The sequence below is a fragment of the Camelus dromedarius genome, chromosome X (genome assembly GCF_036321535.1).
Source record: "Camelus dromedarius isolate mCamDro1 chromosome X, mCamDro1.pat, whole genome shotgun sequence".
Lineage (NCBI taxonomy): Eukaryota > Metazoa > Chordata > Mammalia > Artiodactyla > Camelidae > Camelus > Camelus dromedarius.
Genome location: NC_087472.1, coordinates 2469253 through 2490205, shown reverse-complemented (window position 1 = coordinate 2490205; position 20953 = coordinate 2469253). Strand labels below are relative to the sequence as shown.

Below are 20953 nucleotides of genomic sequence, written 5' to 3'. Positions count from 1 at the left end.
GGGATGAGGGGCGGGTCTTCGGGGGTTCCAAGGGGAGGCTACATGCCGCCTGAGTCAAAGTGAGGACCCCGAGGGAGAACGGAAGGATCCTGGACCCCAAGACAGTGTTGGACCTTGGAGGCCTAGGGGCAGGGTGACCACCGGTGGCATTTCCTGACATCCGGGTCTCCGAGGAACTGGGGTCCTGGGATGAGGGGCGGGGATTGGGTGGCCAGAGGGGAGACCACATGCTGCCTGAGTCAAAGTGAGGACCCCGAGGGAGAACGGAAGGATCCTGGACCCCAAGACAGTGTTGGACCTTGGAGGCCTAGGGGCAGGGTGACCACCGGTGGCATTTCCTGACATCCGGGTCTCCGAGGGACTGGGGTCCTGGGATGAGGGGCGGGGATTGGGTGGCCAGAGGGGAGACCACATGCTGCCTGAGTCAAAGTGAGGACCCCGAGGGAGAACGGAAGGATCCTGGACCCCAAGACAGTGTTGGACCTTGGAGGCCTAGGGGCAGGGTGACCACCGGTGGCATTTCCCGACATCCGGGTCTCGGAGGGACTGGGGTCCTGGGATGAGGGGCGGGGCCTCGGGGGCTCCAAGGGGAGGCTACATGCCGCCTGAGTCAAAGTGAGGACCCTCAAGCAGGAAGGAGGGGCCCCTGAACCCAGAAAAGTGGCCATCCCACAGAGAGTCGCCCTTGCTTTCAGCTGTCCGGCGGCCCGAGGGGACGACAGGCCCACGTGGTTTGTCCTGACTTCCGCATTCGAGTCTCAGACAGACCGGGGACATAGTGAAAGGGCGGGGGCCTCAGGTCTGCGGAGGAGAGAATCTCAGGGCCGCCTGGGAGTGAAGGTGACAACCGCGAGTTTGCATTCAGGGACCCTGGACCCCAGAACAGAGTCAGTCGTGGGAGGCCATGGGGCGGGAGGACCTCGGGCAGCAGTTCCTGAAATGCGGGTCTCAGAGGGACTGGGGTCTTGGTATGACGGGCGGGGCCTCAGGTGGGCTGAGAGGGGAATCCCAGGTCCTGCCAGGAGTCAAGGTGACCCCGAGGGAGGAGTGAGGGACCCGAGATCCCAGAACAGAGGGGACGCAACCGATCCTGCCCCTGCTGTCAGCCCTGGGAGGCCTCAATGCGGGATGAGCACACGTGGTGTGTCCTGACTTCGGCATCCAGGGCTCAGAGAGACCGGGGACCTACTATCAGGATGGGGCCCTCAGGTGGTTGCAGAGCAGAATCCCAGGTCCCGCTTGGAGTCCCGGTGAGGACCCTGAGTTAGCGCGGACAGGACCTCCCACCCTAGAAGAGTGGGAACCTGCCAGAGCCCAGGCCTCCTGCCAGCACGCGGGTCCAGGGCTGTGCCACAGTGTAGATCCGAGGTCTCCCCTCCTTTCTCTCCCAGGGGCTCCAGACACCGGGAAGGCCTAGGTCTGAGACACGTGTTCTCGGGTCACAGAGCACAGGAGGCTGGCAGTGCCAGGACTGAAGGTGAGGTGTGGGCCCTGAGTGTGTACCCGGGGGCTCCCAGAACAGAGGGGACCCCGCGAGGCCAACGTCCACTCCACACACCCCGTGTTGCCCCCAGAACCTCGGGCTGTGCCGGCTGCACCCTGAGGAGCCGCCTCACTTCCCCCGTCAGGTTCACAGACGACCGTCCACCAGGAGGAGAGCCCCTGTGAGGCCGAGGGCACCCCTGAAGAGGAGACCTGTAAGTAGCCTTTGTCAGAGCCCCCCACGGTGGGTTTCTCAGCCCGGGCCACTGACACTCCCTTTCTTCCCCAGGCCCGTGGGTCCCCATCTGTCACCCCTGCCCTCGCTGCTCTCAGCTGCCCGACACCACTCACCGTGCCTCCCGTTCAGATGCGTGACCTCCACCACACTGAAGCCGACTTTCACGACCCAAGAGAGGCTGAGGATTCCGAGGATGAGCAGGACATTTGGGTTGAGGAGGAGGAGGGCGCATCCCCGTTGTCTCCCTCCTCCTCCTCCTCCTCCTCCTCCTTCTCCTCCTCGTCTTCCTACTCAGTCCTGTTCCTGGGCAGTGGCGAGGAGGTGGCTGATTCTGGGACACCCAGTCCCGCGCAGAGCCCTCAGGGTGTCTGCCCCTCCCCCACAGCCGTGGCAGCCCCTCCCTGGAGCCAGTCGGAAGACAATGGCCTCAGAAGCCAAGGTGAGGAGGGGCCCAGCACCGGGCAGGACCCGGCAGATGCCGAGTCCCGGCTCCACGATGCATTACATTTGATGATGGTTGACCTGATGGGCTTCCTGCTCCACAAGTACCGCACAAAGCAGCCGACCTCAAAAGAGGAAATGCTGAATGCGGTCCTCAGAGATGACCAGGACCACTTCCCTGCGGTCTTGAGCCAAGCCTCTGAGTGTCTGCAGCTGGTCTTTGGGGTGGATGTGAAGGAGGTGGACCCCAGGGAGCACTTGTATGTCCTGGTCCCCACCCTGGGCCTCACCTACGATGGCATGCAGGACGATGGGCAGAGCATTCCCAAGACTGGCCTCCTGCTGATACTTCTGGGTGTGATTGTCCTGGAGGGCGACTTTGCTCCTGAGGAGGCAGTCTGGGGAGCACTTAGCAAGATGGGGCTGTGTGCTGGGAGGGAGCACTTCATCTATGGGGAGCCCAGGGAGCTCATCACCAACGTGTGGGTGCGGGAGGGGTACGTGGAGTACCGGCAGGTGGCCAACAGCGATCCCGCTCGCCACGAGTTCCTGTGGGGTCCCCGGGCCTACACGGAGACCAGCAAGCTGCAAGTCCTGGAACATTTCCTCAGGATCAATAGAAGGGGTCCCAGTTCTTTCCCGTCCCTGTCTGAAGAGCGAGTGAGTGATGAGGAAGAGGGGGCCTGAGCCAGACTTGCAGCTGGGCTCCTTCTAGGCCCCTGTCCGGCAGCTTCTCCTGCCGGGCAGGAAGTGAGGCTGACTCTTCACTGTGTGTCTGAGGAGGAAGCAGTCAGCCTCCTAGGTAGTGAGGGCCCGGGCCAGTGGGGGGGACACGGTGTACAGCATCTCTGGGCTCCTGTTCTCTACAATGATATGGAAGTTCATCTTCATTTCCTTTAGTGATGTTTCAGATGTTATTCGTTTTAATAAATATCAGTATACTTTATTTTATTATACAGTCTTTTTAAAGATTACATTTTATTTACAGTTATGAGAAAATATTGGTTATATACGCCTTGTTCTGCAATACATTCTTGAACCTTCCTTACACCCAATAGTTTGTACTTCCCACTCCCTCACCCCTATATTGCCCCTTGCCCCTCACCCCTCCCCACTGGTAATCACTAGTTTGTTCTCTATGAGCCTGCTTCTTCTTTGTTATACTCACTAGTTTGTTGTATTTTTTAGAGTCCACATATAAATTGATATCATGCAGTATTTGTCTTTCTCTGTCTGATTTATTTCACTTAGCATAATGTCCTCCAAGTCCATCCATCTTGCTGCAAACGGCAAAATTTTGTTTTTTATGGCTGAGTAATATTCCGAGGTGTTTCTGTGTGTGTGTGTGTGTGTGTCTGTGTGTGTGTGTGTCCATTCATCTGCTGATGGACATTTAGGTTCCTTCCACATCTTGGCAATTGTAGATAACGCTGCTATGAATATTGGGTGCGTGTATCTTTTCAAATTAGTATCTGGTTTTTTTTTTTTTTTTTTTTTTTTTTGAGATGTATACCCAGGAATGGAATTGCTGGGTCACTTGGTAGTTCTAGTTTTAGTTTTTTGAGAAACGGCATACTGTTTTCCAGAGTGGTCACACCAATTTACATCCCCACCAACAGTGTAGGAGGGATCCCTTCTCTCCACATCTTCGCCAACATTTGCTATTTGCGTTCCTTTTGAAGGTAGCCATTCTGACAGGTATAAGGTGATATGTCATTGTGGTTTTGATTTGCATTTCCCTGATGGTTAATTATACTGAGCATCTTTTCACGTGCCTGCTGGCCACCTGCATTTCCTCTTTGGACAAATGTCTATTGTGTTGTTCTGCCCGTTTTTAGTTGGGTCATTTGTTTTTTTGATGTTGAATTGTATGAGCTGTTTATATATGGTGGTTATTGCTCCCTTGTCAGTTGTAACGTTTGCAAATATTTTCTCCCCTTCAGTAGGTTGTTGTTTTAATTTAGTCAGTGGGTTCCCTTGCTGTGCAGAAGCTTTTAAGTATAATTAGGTCCCCGCTGTTTATTTTTCCTTTTATTTCCTTTGTTTTAGGACATGGATCCAAAAAGTTATTGCTGTAATTTATGTCAGAGAGTGTTCTGCCTATGTTTTCCTCTAGGAGTATTATAGTATCCAGTCTTAAATGTAGATCTTTAATCTATTTTGAGTTTATTTTTGTATATGGTGTTAGAGAATGTTCTAAGTTCATTGTTTGACAGGTAGCTGTCCAGTTTTCCCAGAGCCACTTATTGAAGAGACTGTCTTTTCTCCATTCAATATCCTTGCTTCCTTTGTCGTACATTAATTGACGGTAAGTGTGTGGGTTTACTTCTCGCCTCTCTATCCTGTTCCATTGATCTGTGTGTCTGTTTGGGGGCCAGAACCGCACTGTTTTGATTACTACAGCTTTGTAGTATAGTCTAACGTCAGGGAGCATGATTTCTCCAGCTCTGTTCTTCATTCCCAAGATTGTTTTAGCTATTGGGGTTCTTTTCTTTTTCCAGACACTTTTTTAAATTATTTGTTCTGGTTCTGAGAAAAATGCCATTGTTATTTTGACAGGGATTGCTTTGAATCTGTAGATTGCCTTGGGTAGTATGGTCACTGGGTTGTTTGGTCAACAACACTGATTCTTCCAATCCAAGAACACGGTATATCTTTCCATCTGTTGGTGTCATCTTCAGCTTCTTGCATCAGTGTCTTGTAGTTATTGGAGTACAGGTCTTTGGTCTCCTTAGCTAGGTTTATTACTAGATTATTTATTCTCTTTGATGTGATGGTAAATGGGATTGTTTCCTTAATTTCTCTTTCTGATACTCCTTTGTTAGTGTATAAGATGCAACAGATTTCTGTATATTAATAATAATATTTAATAAGCTTCAGTATCTTAGTTTGTGGATGATATTGATTATACACGTACTGGTACTTAGGCAGCCCAAGACTGAGTTTTGCTATTTTGTAAAACAAATTGGGAAAGTTTCCATCATACTGTGTCATGCCAAAGTAGGTAACACCGCATTGGAATAGAAATTTACTTGGAAATGTGAGAGTGATCAGCACTAAAATTGGTGGGGTCAAGAAAGAGAGAAGTAAAAGTAAGCGATAGTTAATTATTGGCTCCTTATCCCTTTTCTTCTGTCAGTCTATAAAATTATAATTATGTGTGTATAACCTGGATTTGTCTGGCTTAGTTAAGAAAGTAGGAGAAAATCAACCTGGATCAGTAGGATCCCTGCTCACCATCTCAGTTCATCCGCAGACGTTCACCGAGCCTCTGCTCTCTGGAGGGCTCGGTGTTAGCAGTGGGGACACTCGGAAAAGCAGGACAGCCCACACCTAGGATAGTCTAGGAGCCGCAGTCACATCGGGAAGTTGGTGAAAGGTCTCCTAAGTCCCATAGGGCAAATAAAAATAGGGCGAGGGGGTGGGGGTCCGGGAGAGAGCACCCAAGTGTAAGTGCCCAGCGCCAGGGCAGTTCGGGGCTTTGGGAAGCTGGGGGGGAGGTCCTTCTGTGGGAGGTGATGGTAATGAAGCTGGGTGGTGGCGGCAGGCAGACGTGCAGACGGCGCTTGTTAGTGGTGAGAGGAACGTGTCAGGTGGGAGATTGCTCTGAGAAGTCCCTCTGGGATCGTGGATACATCTCCTGGGCGAGGGGGGAAGGTGTACTTTGTTCAGGGATGCTTAGAGACCTGGTTATCCTGCCTGAGCTGCTAGGACACTCAGAATGCTCCAACTGCAGGGAGGAGTGGCGTTTGACGTGGCTCACAGTGTACTCCGTCCTGGCATATATAGTTGAAGAGGTTTGGTAACCGCCCCAAACTTGGGGTAGGATTTACTGGGGTGTGTTCTTGGAAACGGTCTGCTGGACACTTACACTGATGGGTCAGCTCCCCTCGATGGTCAGAATCCAAAGCCATAGATGAGGAATGGTCCTGGACATCGCAGGGAGGAAACACCCACCGAGGCTGAATTCCAAACAGGGAATCCACCTCCGGCCCTCCCGACAGCCCTGGGAGACCCCCGGGCACGGGGTCCGGATGTGACGGGCGCTGATGCCCCCTCCCTGGGGGGTGAGAGAGGTGAGGGCCTGGGTGAGGGAGGCCGGCTTCAGGTCTGCACAGGGAAGGAGCCCAGCGCTGCCAGGAGTCAAGGTAGAACCGTGTGGAGGGACTCGGGTTGCAGGGAATCCAGGTCGGTTCTGCTGTCAGCCCTGGGAGACCGCAGGCAGGGTTGCGGGGAGCAGTGCCCCAACCCCCACCCCCGCTTCCCTCTCGGGGGTCCTGGCTGTGGAGGGGCCTGGGTCCAAGGGGAGCAAACTGAGGTGGGCAGAGGGAGGGGCCCAGGCCCAGCCTGGAGCCCAGGTGAGGAGCAGAGGGAAGGCTGAGGGACCCCCGGGGAATCCATCTCAGCGCCTGGCGTCCACAGTCCTGGGAAGCCCTGGGCTTGGTGGCCTGCTGTGAGTCCACAGACGCCCCTGGGGGTCTCTGGGCAGTGAGGGCCTTGGTGTGAAGGTGTGGGCTCGGCTCAACAAGGGGGCGTCCCAGGACCCGCCGGGGCTCAAGGTGAGGACCCTGACGGAGGACAGCATGGGCCCCACAGATCCCCGCCCCTGCTGTCAGCCCTGGGAGGGCCTGGGTGGGATGAGCACTCGTGGGGCCCTGACTTCCTCACACCCGGGTCTCCGAGGGACGGGGGTCCTGCGATGAGGGGCGGGGCCTCGGGTGGCCAGAGGCTAGACGACACGACGCCTAAGTGACGACCCTGAGGGAAAACTGAGGGGACCCCGAACCCGGAAAAGAGGCCATCCCACAGAAAGGGGCCCTTGCTATCAGCTGTCCGGAGGCCCGAGGGCAGGACAGGCCCCCGTGTTGTGTCGTGACTGCGGCACCCTGGTCTCACAGAGACCGGGGACTTCGTGTGAGATGAGGGGGGGACCCTCAGATCTGCAGAGGAGAGAATCCCAGGTCCCACTAGGAGTGAAGGTGACGACCGCGAGCGAGCAGTGAGGGACCCTGGACCCCAAAACACAGTCGGTCCTGGGAGGCCATAGGTCGGAATAAGCACCGGCGGCATTTCCCGCCATCCGGGTCTCGGAGGGACTGGGGTCCTGGGATGAGGGGCGGGTCTTCGGGGGTTCCAAGGGGAGGCTACATGCCGCCTGAGTCAAAGTGAGGACCCCGAGGGAGAACGGAAGGATCCTGGACCCCAAGACAGTGTTGGACCTTGGAGGCCTAGGGGCAGGGTGACCACCGGTGGCATTTCCTGACATCCGGGTCTCCGAGGAACTGGGGTCCTGGGATGAGGGGCGGGGATTGGGTGGCCAGAGGGGAGACCACATGCTGCCTGAGTCAAAGTGAGGACCCCGAGGGAGAACGGAAGGATCCTGGACCCCAAGACAGTGTTGGACCTTGGAGGCCTAGGGGCAGGGTGACCACCGGTGGCATTTCCTGACATCCGGGTCTCCGAGGGACTGGGGTCCTGGGATGAGGGGCGGGGATTGGGTGGCCAGAGGGGAGACCACATGCTGCCTGAGTCAAAGTGAGGACCCCGAGGGAGAACGGAAGGATCCTGGACCCCAAGACAGTGTTGGACCTTGGAGGCCTAGGGGCAGGGTGACCACCGGTGGCATTTCCCGACATCCGGGTCTCGGAGGGACTGGGGTCCTGGGATGAGGGGCGGGGCCTCGGGGGCTCCAAGGGGAGGCTACATGCCGCCTGAGTCAAAGTGAGGACCCTCAAGCAGGAAGGAGGGGCCCCTGAACCCAGAAAAGTGGCCATCCCACAGAGAGTCGCCCTTGCTTTCAGCTGTCCGGCGGCCCGAGGGGACGACAGGCCCACGTGGTTTGTCCTGACTTCCGCATTCGAGTCTCAGACAGACCGGGGACATAGTGAAAGGGCGGGGGCCTCAGGTCTGCGGAGGAGAGAATCTCAGGGCCGCCTGGGAGTGAAGGTGACAACCGCGAGTTTGCATTCAGGGACCCTGGACCCCAGAACAGAGTCAGTCGTGGGAGGCCATGGGGCGGGAGGACCTCGGGCAGCAGTTCCTGAAATGCGGGTCTCAGAGGGACTGGGGTCTTGGTATGACGGGCGGGGCCTCAGGTGGGCTGAGAGGGGAATCCCAGGTCCTGCCAGGAGTCAAGGTGACCCCGAGGGAGGAGTGAGGGACCCGAGATCCCAGAACAGAGGGGACGCAACCGATCCTGCCCCTGCTGTCAGCCCTGGGAGGCCTCAATGCGGGATGAGCACACGTGGTGTGTCCTGACTTCGGCATCCAGGGCTCAGAGAGACCGGGGACCTACTATCAGGATGGGGCCCTCAGGTGGTTGCAGAGCAGAATCCCAGGTCCCGCTTGGAGTCCCGGTGAGGACCCTGAGTTAGCGCGGACAGGACCTCCCACCCTAGAAGAGTGGGAACCTGCCAGAGCCCAGGCCTCCTGCCAGCACGCGGGTCCAGGGCTGTGCCACAGTGTAGATCCGAGGTCTCCCCTCCTTTCTCTCCCAGGGGCTCCAGACACCGGGAAGGCCTAGGTCTGAGACACGTGTTCTCGGGTCACAGAGCACAGGAGGCTGGCAGTGCCAGGACTGAAGGTGAGGTGTGGGCCCTGAGTGTGTACCCGGGGGCTCCCGGAACAGAGGGGACCCCGCGAGGCCAACGTCCACTCCACACACCCCGTGTTGCCCCCAGAACCTCGGGCTGTGCCGGCTGCACCCTGAGGAGCCGCCTCACTTCCCCCGTCAGGTTCACAGACGACCGTCCACCAGGAGGAGAGCCCCTGTGAGGCCGAGGGCACCCCTGAAGAGGAGACCTGTAAGTAGCCTTTGTCAGAGCCCCCCACGGTGGGTTTCTCAGCCCGGGCCACTGACACTCCCTTTCTTCCCCAGGCCCGTGGGTCCCCATCTGTCACCCCTGCCCTCGCTGCTCTCAGCTGCCCGACACCACTCACCGTGCCTCCCGTTCAGATGCGTGACCTCCACCACACTGAAGCCGACTTTCACGACCCAAGAGAGGCTGAGGATTCCGAGGATGAGCAGGACATTTGGGTTGAGGAGGAGGAGGGCGCATCCCCGTTGTCTCCCTCCTCCTCCTCCTCCTCCTCCTCCTTCTCCTCCTCGTCTTCCTACTCAGCCCTGTTCCTGGGCAGTGGCGAGGAGGTGGCTGATTCTGGGACACCCAGTCCCGCGCAGAGCCCTCAGGGTGTCTGCCCCTCCCCCACAGCCGTGGCAGCCCCTCCCTGGAGCCAGTCGGAAGACAATGGCCTCAGAAGCCAAGGTGAGGAGGGGCCCAGCACCGGGCAGGACCCGGCAGATGCCGAGTCCCGGCTCCACGATGCATTACATTTGATGATGGTTGACCTGATGGGCTTCCTGCTCCACAAGTACCGCACAAAGCAGCCGACCTCAAAAGAGGAAATGCTGAATGCGGTCCTCAGAGATGACCAGGACCACTTCCCTGCGGTCTTGAGCCAAGCCTCTGAGTGTCTGCAGCTGGTCTTTGGGGTGGATGTGAAGGAGGTGGACCCCAGGGAGCACTTGTATGTCCTGGTCCCCACCCTGGGCCTCACCTACGATGGCATGCAGGACGATGGGCAGAGCATTCCCAAGACTGGCCTCCTGCTGATACTTCTGGGTGTGATTGTCCTGGAGGGCGACTTTGCTCCTGAGGAGGCAGTCTGGGGAGCACTTAGCAAGATGGGGCTGTGTGCTGGGAGGGAGCACTTCATCTATGGGGAGCCCAGGGAGCTCATCACCAACGTGTGGGTGCGGGAGGGGTACGTGGAGTACCGGCAGGTGGCCAACAGCGATCCCGCTCGCCACGAGTTCCTGTGGGGTCCCCGGGCCTACACGGAGACCAGCAAGCTGCAAGTCCTGGAACATTTCCTCAGGATCAATAGAAGGGGTCCCAGTTCTTTCCCGTCCCTGTCTGAAGAGCGAGTGAGTGATGAGGAAGAGGGGGCCTGAGCCAGACTTGCAGCTGGGCTCCTTCTAGGCCCCTGTCCGGCAGCTTCTCCTGCCGGGCAGGAAGTGAGGCTGACTCTTCACTGTGTGTCTGAGGAGCAAGGAGTCAGCATCCTAAGTAGTGAGGGCCCGGGCCAGTGGGGGGGACACGGTGTACAGCATCTCTGGGCTCCTGTTCTCTACAATGATATGGAAGTTCATCTTCATTTCCTTTAGTGATGTTTCAGATGTTATTCGTTTTAATAAATATCAGTATACTTTATTTTATTATACAGTCTTTTTAAAGATTACATTTTATTTACAGTTATGAGAAAATATTGGTTATATACGCCTTGTTCTGCAATACATTCTTGAACCTTCCTTACACCCAATAGTTTGTACTTCCCACTCCCTCACCCCTATATTGCCCCTTGCCCCTCACCCCTCCCCACTGGTAATCACTAGTTTGTTCTCTATGAGCCTGCTTCTTCTTTGTTATACTCACTAGTTTGTTGTATTTTTTAGAGTCCACATATAAATTGATATCATGCAGTATTTGTCTTTCTCTGTCTGATTTATTTCACTTAGCATAATGTCCTCCAAGTCCATCCATCTTGCTGCAAACGGCAAAATTTTGTTTTTTATGGCTGAGTAATATTCCGAGGTGTTTCTGTGTGTGTGTGTGTGTGTGTCTGTGTGTGTGTGTGTCCATTCATCTGCTGATGGACATTTAGGTTCCTTCCACATCTTGGCAATTGTAGATAACGCTGCTATGAATATTGGGTGCGTGTATCTTTTCAAATTAGTATCTGGTTTTTTTTTTTTTTTTTTTTTTTTGAGATGTATACCCAGGAATGGAATTGCTGGGTCACTTGGTAGTTCTAGTTTTAGTTTTTTGAGAAACGGCATACTGTTTTCCAGAGTGGTCACACCAATTTACATCCCCACCAACAGTGTAGGAGGGATCCCTTCTCTCCACATCTTCGCCAACATTTGCTATTTGCGTTCCTTTTGAAGGTAGCCATTCTGACAGGTATAAGGTGATATGTCATTGTGGTTTTGATTTGCATTTCCCTGATGGTTAATTATACTGAGCATCTTTTCACGTGCCTGCTGGCCACCTGCATTTCCTCTTTGGACAAATGTCTATTGTGTTGTTCTGCCCGTTTTTAGTTGGGTCATTTGTTTTTTTGATGTTGAATTGTATGAGCTGTTTATATATGGTGGTTATTGCTCCCTTGTCAGTTGTAACGTTTGCAAATATTTTCTCCCCTTCAGTAGGTTGTTGTTTTAATTTAGTCAGTGGGTTCCCTTGCTGTGCAGAAGCTTTTAAGTATAATTAGGTCCCCGCTGTTTATTTTTCCTTTTATTTCCTTTGTTTTAGGACATGGATCCAAAAAGTTATTGCTGTAATTTATGTCAGAGAGTGTTCTGCCTATGTTTTCCTCTAGGAGTATTATAGTATCCAGTCTTAAATGTAGATCTTTAATCTATTTTGAGTTTATTTTTGTATATGGTGTTAGAGAATGTTCTAAGTTCATTGTTTGACAGGTAGCTGTCCAGTTTTCCCAGAGCCACTTATTGAAGAGACTGTCTTTTCTCCATTCAATATCCTTGCTTCCTTTGTCGTACATTAATTGACGGTAAGTGTGTGGGTTTACTTCTCGCCTCTCTATCCTGTTCCATTGATCTGTGTGTCTGTTTGGGGGCCAGAACCGCACTGTTTTGATTACTACAGCTTTGTAGTATAGTCTAACGTCAGGGAGCATGATTTCTCCAGCTCTGTTCTTCATTCCCAAGATTGTTTTAGCTATTGGGGTTCTTTTCTTTTTCCAGACACTTTTTTAAATTATTTGTTCTGGTTCTGAGAAAAATGCCATTGTTATTTTGACAGGGATTGCTTTGAATCTGTAGATTGCCTTGGGTAGTATGGTCACTGGGTTGTTTGGTCAACAACACTGATTCTTCCAATCCAAGAACACGGTATATCTTTCCATCTGTTGGTGTCATCTTCAGCTTCTTGCATCAGTGTCTTGTAGTTATTGGAGTACAGGTCTTTGGTCTCCTTAGCTAGGTTTATTACTAGATTATTTATTCTCTTTGATGTGATGGTAAATGGGATTGTTTCCTTAATTTCTCTTTCTGATACTCCTTTGTTAGTGTATAAGATGCAACAGATTTCTGTATATTAATAATAATATTTAATAAGCTTCAGTATCTTAGTTTGTGGATGATATTGATTATACACGTACTGGTACTTAGGCAGCCCAAGACTGAGTTTTGCTATTTTGTAAAACAAATTGGGAAAGTTTCCATCATACTGTGTCATGCCAAAGTAGGTAACACCGCATTGGAATAGAAATTTACTTGGAAATGTGAGAGTGATCAGCACTAAAATTGGTGGGGTCAAGAAAGAGAGAAGTAAAAGTAAGCGATAGTTAATTATTGGCTCCTTATCCCTTTTCTTCTGTCAGTCTATAAAATTATAATTATGTGTGTATAACCTGGATTTGTCTGGCTTAGTTAAGAAAGTAGGAGAAAATCAACCTGGATCAGTAGGATCCCTGCTCACCATCTCAGTTCATCCGCAGACGTTCACCGAGCCTCTGCTCTCTGGAGGGCTCGGTGTTAGCAGTGGGGACACTCGGAAAAGCAGGACAGCCCACACCTAGGATAGTCTAGGAGCCGCAGTCACATCGGGAAGTTGGTGAAAGGTCTCCTAAGTCCCATAGGGCAAATAAAAATAGGGCGAGGGGGTGGGGGTCCGGGAGAGAGCACCCAAGTGTAAGTGCCCAGCGCCAGGGCAGTTCGGGGCTTTGGGAAGCTGGGGGGGAGGTCCTTCTGTGGGAGGTGATGGTAATGAAGCTGGGTGGTGGCGGCAGGCAGACGTGCAGACGGCGCTTGTTAGTGGTGAGAGGAACGTGTCAGGTGGGAGATTGCTCTGAGAAGTCCCTCTGGGATCGTGGATACATCTCCTGGGCGAGGGGGGAAGGTGTACTTTGTTCAGGGATGCTTAGAGACCTGGTTATCCTGCCTGAGCTGCTAGGACACTCAGAATGCTCCAACTGCAGGGAGGAGTGGCGTTTGACGTGGCTCACAGTGTACTCCGTCCTGGCATATATAGTTGAAGAGGTTTGGTAACCGCCCCAAACTTGGGGTAGGATTTACTGGGGTGTGTTCTTGGAAACGGTCTGCTGGACACTTACACTGATGGGTCAGCTCCCCTCGATGGTCAGAATCCAAAGCCATAGATGAGGAATGGTCCTGGACATCGCAGGGAGGAAACACCCACCGAGGCTGAATTCCAAACAGGGAATCCACCTCCGGCCCTCCCGACAGCCCTGGGAGACCCCCGGGCACGGGGTCCGGATGTGACGGGCGCTGATGCCCCCTCCCTGGGGGGTGAGAGAGGTGAGGGCCTGGGTGAGGGAGGCCGGCTTCAGGTCTGCACAGGGAAGGAGCCCAGCGCTGCCAGGAGTCAAGGTAGAACCGTGTGGAGGGACTCGGGTTGCAGGGAATCCAGGTCGGTTCTGCTGTCAGCCCTGGGAGACCGCAGGCAGGGTTGCGGGGAGCAGTGCCCCAACCCCCACCCCCGCTTCCCTCTCGGGGGTCCTGGCTGTGGAGGGGCCTGGGTCCAAGGGGAGCAAACTGAGGTGGGCAGAGGGAGGGGCCCAGGCCCAGCCTGGAGCCCAGGTGAGGAGCAGAGGGAAGGCTGAGGGACCCCCGGGGAATCCATCTCAGCGCCTGGCGTCCACAGTCCTGGGAAGCCCTGGGCTTGGTGGCCTGCTGTGAGTCCACAGACGCCCCTGGGGGTCTCTGGGCAGTGAGGGCCTTGGTGTGAAGGTGTGGGCTCGGCTCAACAAGGGGGCGTCCCAGGACCCGCCGGGGCTCAAGGTGAGGACCCTGACGGAGGACAGCATGGGCCCCACAGATCCCCGCCCCTGCTGTCAGCCCTGGGAGGGCCTGGGTGGGATGAGCACTCGTGGGGCCCTGACTTCCTCACACCCGGGTCTCCGAGGGACGGGGGTCCTGCGATGAGGGGCGGGGCCTCGGGTGGCCAGAGGCTAGACGACACGACGCCTAAGTGACGACCCTGAGGGAAAACTGAGGGGACCCCGAACCCGGAAAAGAGGCCATCCCACAGAAAGGGGCCCTTGCTATCAGCTGTCCGGAGGCCCGAGGGCAGGACAGGCCCCCGTGTTGTGTCGTGACTGCGGCACCCTGGTCTCACAGAGACCGGGGACTTCGTGTGAGATGAGGGGGGGACCCTCAGATCTGCAGAGGAGAGAATCCCAGGTCCCACTAGGAGTGAAGGTGACGACCGCGAGCGAGCAGTGAGGGACCCTGGACCCCAAAACACAGTCGGTCCTGGGAGGCCATAGGTCGGAATAAGCACCGGCGGCATTTCCCGCCATCCGGGTCTCGGAGGAACTGGGGTCCTGGGATGAGGGGCGGGGATTGGGTGGCCAGAGGGGAGACCACATGCTGCCTGAGTCAAAGTGAGGACCCCGAGGGAGAACGGAAGGATCCTGGACCCCAAGACAGTGTTGGACCTTGGAGGCCTAGGGGCAGGGTGACCACCGGTGGCATTTCCTGACATCCGGGTCTCCGAGGGACTGGGGTCCTGGGATGAGGGGCAGGGATTGGGTGGCCAGAGGGGAGACCACATGCTGCCTGAGTCAAAGTGAGGACCCCGAGGGAGAACGGAAGGATCCTGGACCCCAAGACAGTGTTGGACCTTGGAGGCCTAGGGGCAGGGTGACCACCGGTGGCATTTCCCGACATCCGGGTCTCGGAGGGACTGGGGTCCTGGGATGAGGGGCGGGGCCTCGGGGGCTCCAAGGGGAGGCTACATGCCGCCTGAGTCAAAGTGAGGACCCTCAAGCAGGAAGGAGGGGCCCCTGAACCCAGAAAAGTGGCCATCCCACAGAGAGTCGCCCTTGCTTTCAGCTGTCCGGCGGCCCGAGGGGACGACAGGCCCACGTGGTTTGTCCTGACTTCCGCATTCGAGTCTCAGACAGACCGGGGACATAGTGAAAGGGAGGGGGCCTCAGGTCTGCGGAGGAGAGAATCTCAGGGCCGCCTGGGAGTGAAGGTGACAACCGCGAGTTTGCATTCAGGGACCCTGGACCCCAGAACAGAGTCAGTCGTGGGAGGCCATGGGGCGGGAGGACCTCGGGCAGCAGTTCCTGAAATGCGGGTCTCAGAGGGACTGGGGTCTTGGTATGACGGGCGGGGCCTCAGGTGGGCTGAGAGGGGAATCCCAGGTCCTGCCAGGAGTCAAGGTGACCCCGAGGGAGGAGTGAGGGACCCGAGATCCCAGAACAGAGGGGACGCAACCGATCCTGCCCCTGCTGTCAGCCCTGGGAGGCCTCAATGCGGGATGAGCACACGTGGTGTGTCCTGACTTCGGCATCCAGGGCTCAGAGAGACCGGGGACCTACTATCAGGATGGGGCCCTCAGGTGGTTGCAGAGCAGAATCCCAGGTCCCGCTTGGAGTCCCGGTGAGGACCCTGAGTTAGCGCGGACAGGACCTCCCACCCTAGAAGAGTGGGAACCTGCCAGAGCCCAGGCCTCCTGCCAGCACGCGGGTCCAGGGCTGTGCCACAGTGTAGATCCGAGGTCTCCCCTCCTTTCTCTCCCAGGGGCTCCAGACACCGGGAAGGCCTAGGTCTGAGACACGTGTTCTCGGGTCACAGAGCACAGGAGGCTGGCAGTGCCAGGACTGAAGGTGAGGTGTGGGCCCTGAGTGTGTACCCGGGGGCTCCCGGAACAGAGGGGACCCCGCGAGGCCAACGTCCACTCCACACACCCCGTGTTGCCCCCAGAACCTCGGGCTGTGCCGGCTGCACCCTGAGGAGCCGCCTCACTTCCCCCGTCAGGTTCACAGACGACCGTCCACCAGGAGGAGAGCCCCTGTGAGGCCGAGGGCACCCCTGAAGAGGAGACCTGTAAGTAGCCTTTGTCAGAGCCCCCCACGGTGGGTTTCTCAGCCCGGGCCACTGACACTCCCTTTCTTCCCCAGGCCCGTGGGTCCCCATCTGTCACCCCTGCCCTCGCTGCTCTCAGCTGCCCGACACCACTCACCGTGCCTCCCGTTCAGATGCGTGACCTCCACCACACTGAAGCCGACTTTCACGACCCAAGAGAGGCTGAGGATTCCGAGGATGAGCAGGACATTTGGGTTGAGGAGGAGGAGGGCGCATCCCCGTTGTCTCCCTCCTCCTCCTCCTCCTCCTCCTCCTTCTCCTCCTCGTCTTCCTACTCAGTCCTGTTCCTGGGCAGTGGCGAGGAGGTGGCTGATTCTGGGACACCCAGTCCCGCGCAGAGCCCTCAGGGTGTCTGCCCCTCCCCCACAGCCGTGGCAGCCCCTCCCTGGAGCCAGTCGGAAGACAATGGCCTCAGAAGCCAAGGTGAGGAGGGGCCCAGCACCGGGCAGGACCCGGCAGATGCCGAGTCCCGGCTCCACGATGCATTACATTTGATGATGGTTGACCTGATGGGCTTCCTGCTCCACAAGTACCGCACAAAGCAGCCGACCTCAAAAGAGGAAATGCTGAATGCGGTCCTCAGAGATGACCAGGACCACTTCCCTGCGGTCTTGAGCCAAGCCTCTGAGTGTCTGCAGCTGGTCTTTGGGGTGGATGTGAAGGAGGTGGACCCCAGGGAGCACTTGTATGTCCTGGTCCCCACCCTGGGCCTCACCTACGATGGCATGCAGGACGATGGGCAGAGCATTCCCAAGACTGGCCTCCTGCTGATACTTCTGGGTGTGATTGTCCTGGAGGGCGACTTTGCTCCTGAGGAGGCAGTCTGGGGAGCACTTAGCAAGATGGGGCTGTGTGCTGGGAGGGAGCACTTCATCTATGGGGAGCCCAGGGAGCTCATCACCAACGTGTGGGTGCGGGAGGGGTACGTGGAGTACCGGCAGGTGGCCAACAGCGATCCCGCTCGCCACGAGTTCCTGTGGGGTCCCCGGGCCTACACGGAGACCAGCAAGCTGCAAGTCCTGGAACATTTCCTCAGGATCAATAGAAGGGGTCCCAGTTCTTTCCCGTCCCTGTCTGAAGAGCGAGTGAGTGATGAGGAAGAGGGGGCCTGAGCCAGACTTGCAGCTGGGCTCCTTCTAGGCCCCTGTCCGGCAGCTTCTCCTGCCGGGCAGGAAGTGAGGCTGACTCTTCACTGTGTGTCTGAGGAGCAAGGAGTCAGCATCCTAAGTAGTGAGGGCCCGGGCCAGTGGGGGGGACACGGTGTACAGCATCTCTGGGCTCCTGTTCTCTACAATGATATGGAAGTTCATCTTCATTTCCTTTAGTGATGTTTCAGATGTTATTCGTTTTAATAAATATCAGTATACTTTATTTTATTATACAGTCTTTTTAAAGATTACATTTTATTTACAGTTATGAGAAAATATTGGTTATATACGCCTTGTTCTGCAATACATTCTTGAACCTTCCTTACACCCAATAGTTTGTACTTCCCACTCCCTCACCCCTATATTGCCCCTTGCCCCTCACCCCTCCCCACTGGTAATCACTAGTTTGTTCTCTATGAGCCTGCTTCTTCTTTGTTATACTCACTAGTTTGTTGTATTTTTTAGAGTCCACATATAAATTGATATCATGCAGTATTTGTCTTTCTCTGTCTGATTTATTTCACTTAGCATAATGTCCTCCAAGTCCATCCATCTTGCTGCAAACGGCAAAATTTTGTTTTTTATGGCTGAGTAATATTCCGAGGTGTTTCTGTGTGTGTGTGTGTGTATGTCTGTGTGTGTGTGTGTCCATTCATCTGCTGATGGACATTTAGGTTCCTTCCACATCTTGGCAATTGTAGATAACGCTGCTATGAATATTGGGTGCGTGTATCTTTTCAAATTAGTATCTGGTTTTTTTTTTTTTTTTTTTTTTTTGAGATGTATACCCAGGAATGGAATTGCTGGGTCACTTGGTAGTTCTAGTTTTAGTTTTTTGAGAAACGGCATACTGTTTTCCAGAGTGGTCACACCAATTTACATCCCCACCAACAGTGTAGGAGGGATCCCTTCTCTCCACATCTTCGCCAACATTTGCTATTTGCGTTCCTTTTGAAGGTAGCCATTCTGACAGGTATAAGGTGATATGTCATTGTGGTTTTGATTTGCATTTCCCTGATGGTTAATTATACTGAGCATCTTTTCACGTGCCTGCTGGCCACCTGCATTTCCTCTTTGGACAAATGTCTATTGTGTTGTTCTGCCCGTTTTTAGTTGGGTCATTTGTTTTTTTGATGTTGAATTGTATGAGCTGTTTATATATGGTGGTTATTGCTCCCTTGTCAGTTGTAACGTTTGCAAATATTTTCTCCCCTTCAGTAGGTTGTTGTTTTAATTTAGTCAGTGGGTTCCCTTGCTGTGCAGAAGCTTTTAAGTATAATTAGGTCCCCGCTGTTTATTTTTCCTTTTATTTCCTTTGTTTTAGGACATGGATCCAAAAAGTTATTGCTGTAATTTATGTCAGAGAGTGTTCTGCCTATGTTTTCCTCTAGGAGTATTATAGTATCCAGTCTTAAATGTAGATCTTTAATCTATTTTGAGTTTATTTTTGTATATGGTGTTAGAGAATGTTCTAAGTTCATTGTTTGACAGGTAGCTGTCCAGTTTTCCCAGAGCCACTTATTGAAGAGACTGTCTTTTCTCCATTCAATATCCTTGCTTCCTTTGTCGTACATTAATTGACGGTAAGTGTGTGGGTTTACTTCTCGCCTCTCTATCCTGTTCCATTGATCTGTGTGTCTGTTTGGGGGCCAGAACCGCACTGTTTTGATTACTACAGCTTTGTAGTATAGTCTAACGTCAGGGAGTATGATTTCTCCAGCTCTGTTCTTCATTCCCAAGATTGTTTTAGCTATTGGGGTTCTTTTCTTTTTCCAGACACTTTTTTAAATTATTTGTTCTGGTTCTGAGAAAAATGCCATTGTTATTTTGACAGGGATTGCTTTGAATCTGTAGATTGCCTTGGGTAGTATGGTCACTGGGTTGTTTGGTCAACAACACTGATTCTTCCAATCCAAGAACACGGTATATCTTTCCATCTGTTGGTGTCATCTTCAGCTTCTTGCATCAGTGTCTTGTAGTTATTGGAGTACAGGTCTTTGGTCTCCTTAGCTAGGTTTATTACTAGATTATTTATTCTCTTTGATGTGATGGTAAATGGGATTGTTTCCTTAATTTCTCTTTCTGATACTCCTTTGTTAGTGTATAAGATGCAACAGATTTCTGTATATTAATAATAATATTTAATAAGCTTCAGTATCTTAGTTTGTGGATGATATTGATTATACACGTACTGGTACTTAGGCAGCCCAAGACTGAGTTTTGCTATTTTGTAAAACAAATTGGGAAAGTTTCCATCATACTGTGTCATGCCAAAGTAGGTAACACCGCATTGGAATAGAAATTTACTTGGAAATGTGAGAGTGATCAGCACTAAAATTGGTGGGGTCAAGAAAGAGAGAAGTAAAAGTAAGCGATAGTTAATTATTGGCTCCTTATCCCTTTTCTTCTGTCAGTCTATAAAATTATAATTATGTGTGTATAACCTGGATTTGTCTGGCTTAGTTAAGAAAGTAGGAGAAAATCAACCTGGATCAGTAGGATCCCTGCTCACCATCTCAGTTCATCCGCAGACGTTCACCGAGCCTCTGCTCTCTGGAGGGCTCGGTGTTAGCAGTGGGGACACTCGGAAAAGCAGGACAGCCCACACCTAGGATAGTCTAGGAGCCGCAGTCACATCGGGAAGTTGGTGAAAGGTCTCCTAAGTCCCATAGGGCAAATAAAAATAGGGCGAGGGGGTGGGGGTCCGGGAGAGAGCACCCAAGTGTAAGTGCCCAGCGCCAGGGCAGTTCGGGGCTTTGGGAAGCTGGGGGGGAGGTCCTTCTGTGGGAGGTGATGGTAATGAAGCTGGGTGGTGGCGGCAGGCAGACGTGCAGACGGCGCTTGTTAGTGGTGAGAGGAACGTGTCAGGTGGGAGATTGCTCTGAGAAGTCCCTCTGGGATCGTGGATACATCTCCTGGGCGAGGGGGGAAGGTGTACTTTGTTCAGGGATGCTTAGAGACCTGGTTATCCTGCCTGAGCTGCTAGGACACTCAGAATGCTCCAACTGCAGGGAGGAGTGGCGTTTGACGTGGCTCACAGTGTACTCCGTCCTGGCATATATAGTTGAAGAGGTTTGGTAACCGCCCCAAACTTGGGGTAGGATTTACTGGGGTGTGTTCTTGGAAACGGTCTGCTGGACACTTACACTGATGGGTCAGCTCCCCTCGATGGTCAGAATCCAAAGCCATAGATGAGGAATGGTCCTGGACATCGCAGGGAGGAAACACCCACCGAGGCTGAATTCCAAACAGGGAATCCACCTCCGGCCCTCCCGACAGCCCTGGGAGACCCCCGGGCACGGGGTCCGGATGTGACGGGCGCTGATGCCCCCTCCCTGGGGGGTGAGAGAGGTGAGGGCCTGGGTGAGGGAGGCCGGCTTCAGGTCTGCACAGGGAAGGAGCCCAGCGCTGCCAGGAGTCAAGGTAGAACCGTGTGGAGGGACTCGGGTTGCAGGGAATCCAGGTCGGTTCTGCTGTCAGCCCTGGGAGACCGCAGGCAGGGTTGCGGGGATCAGTGCCCCAACCCCCACCCCCGCTTCCCTCTCGGGGGTCCTGGCTGTGGAGGGGCCTGGGTCCAAGGGGAGCAAACTGAGGTGGGCAGAGGGAGGGGCCCAGGCCCAGCCTGGAGCCCAGGTGAGGAGCAGAGGGAAGGCTGAGGGACCCCCGGGGAATCCATCTCAGCGCCTGGCGTCCACAGTCCTGGGAAGCCCTGGGCTTGGTGGC

General features: G+C 54.1%; 3 protein-coding genes across 3 annotated transcripts; all 3 read left to right on the top strand.

The window, feature by feature from the left end:
• Positions 1 to 1637: 1637 nt before the first annotated feature.
• Positions 1638 to 2935, top strand: LOC135320113 (melanoma-associated antigen 8-like). The gene is made up of 2 exons (XM_064482700.1): positions 1638 to 1697; positions 1772 to 2935. The coding sequence occupies exon 2, from the start codon at positions 1850 to 1852 to the stop codon at positions 2846 to 2848; it is 999 nt and encodes a 332-aa protein (XP_064338770.1). The 5' UTR covers positions 1638 to 1697; positions 1772 to 1849; the 3' UTR covers positions 2849 to 2935.
• A 6310-nt stretch (positions 2936 to 9245) lies between these two features.
• LOC135320184 (melanoma-associated antigen 8-like) lies at positions 9246 to 10115 on the top strand (the record flags this gene model as incomplete). The annotated part of the gene is made up of 1 exon (XM_064482878.1): positions 9246 to 10115. A coding segment is annotated over one exon (870 nt), but the record flags the coding sequence as incomplete, so codon positions are not given.
• Positions 10116 to 15983: 5868 nt separating this feature from the next.
• LOC116150915 (melanoma-associated antigen 8-like) lies at positions 15984 to 17194 on the top strand. Its single transcript, XM_031446299.2, has 2 exons — positions 15984 to 16043; positions 16118 to 17194. Exon 2 carries the CDS (start codon positions 16196 to 16198, stop codon positions 17192 to 17194), a length of 999 nt encoding a protein of 332 aa, XP_031302159.2. The 5' UTR covers positions 15984 to 16043; positions 16118 to 16195.
• Positions 17195 to 20953: the final 3759 nt, after the last annotated feature.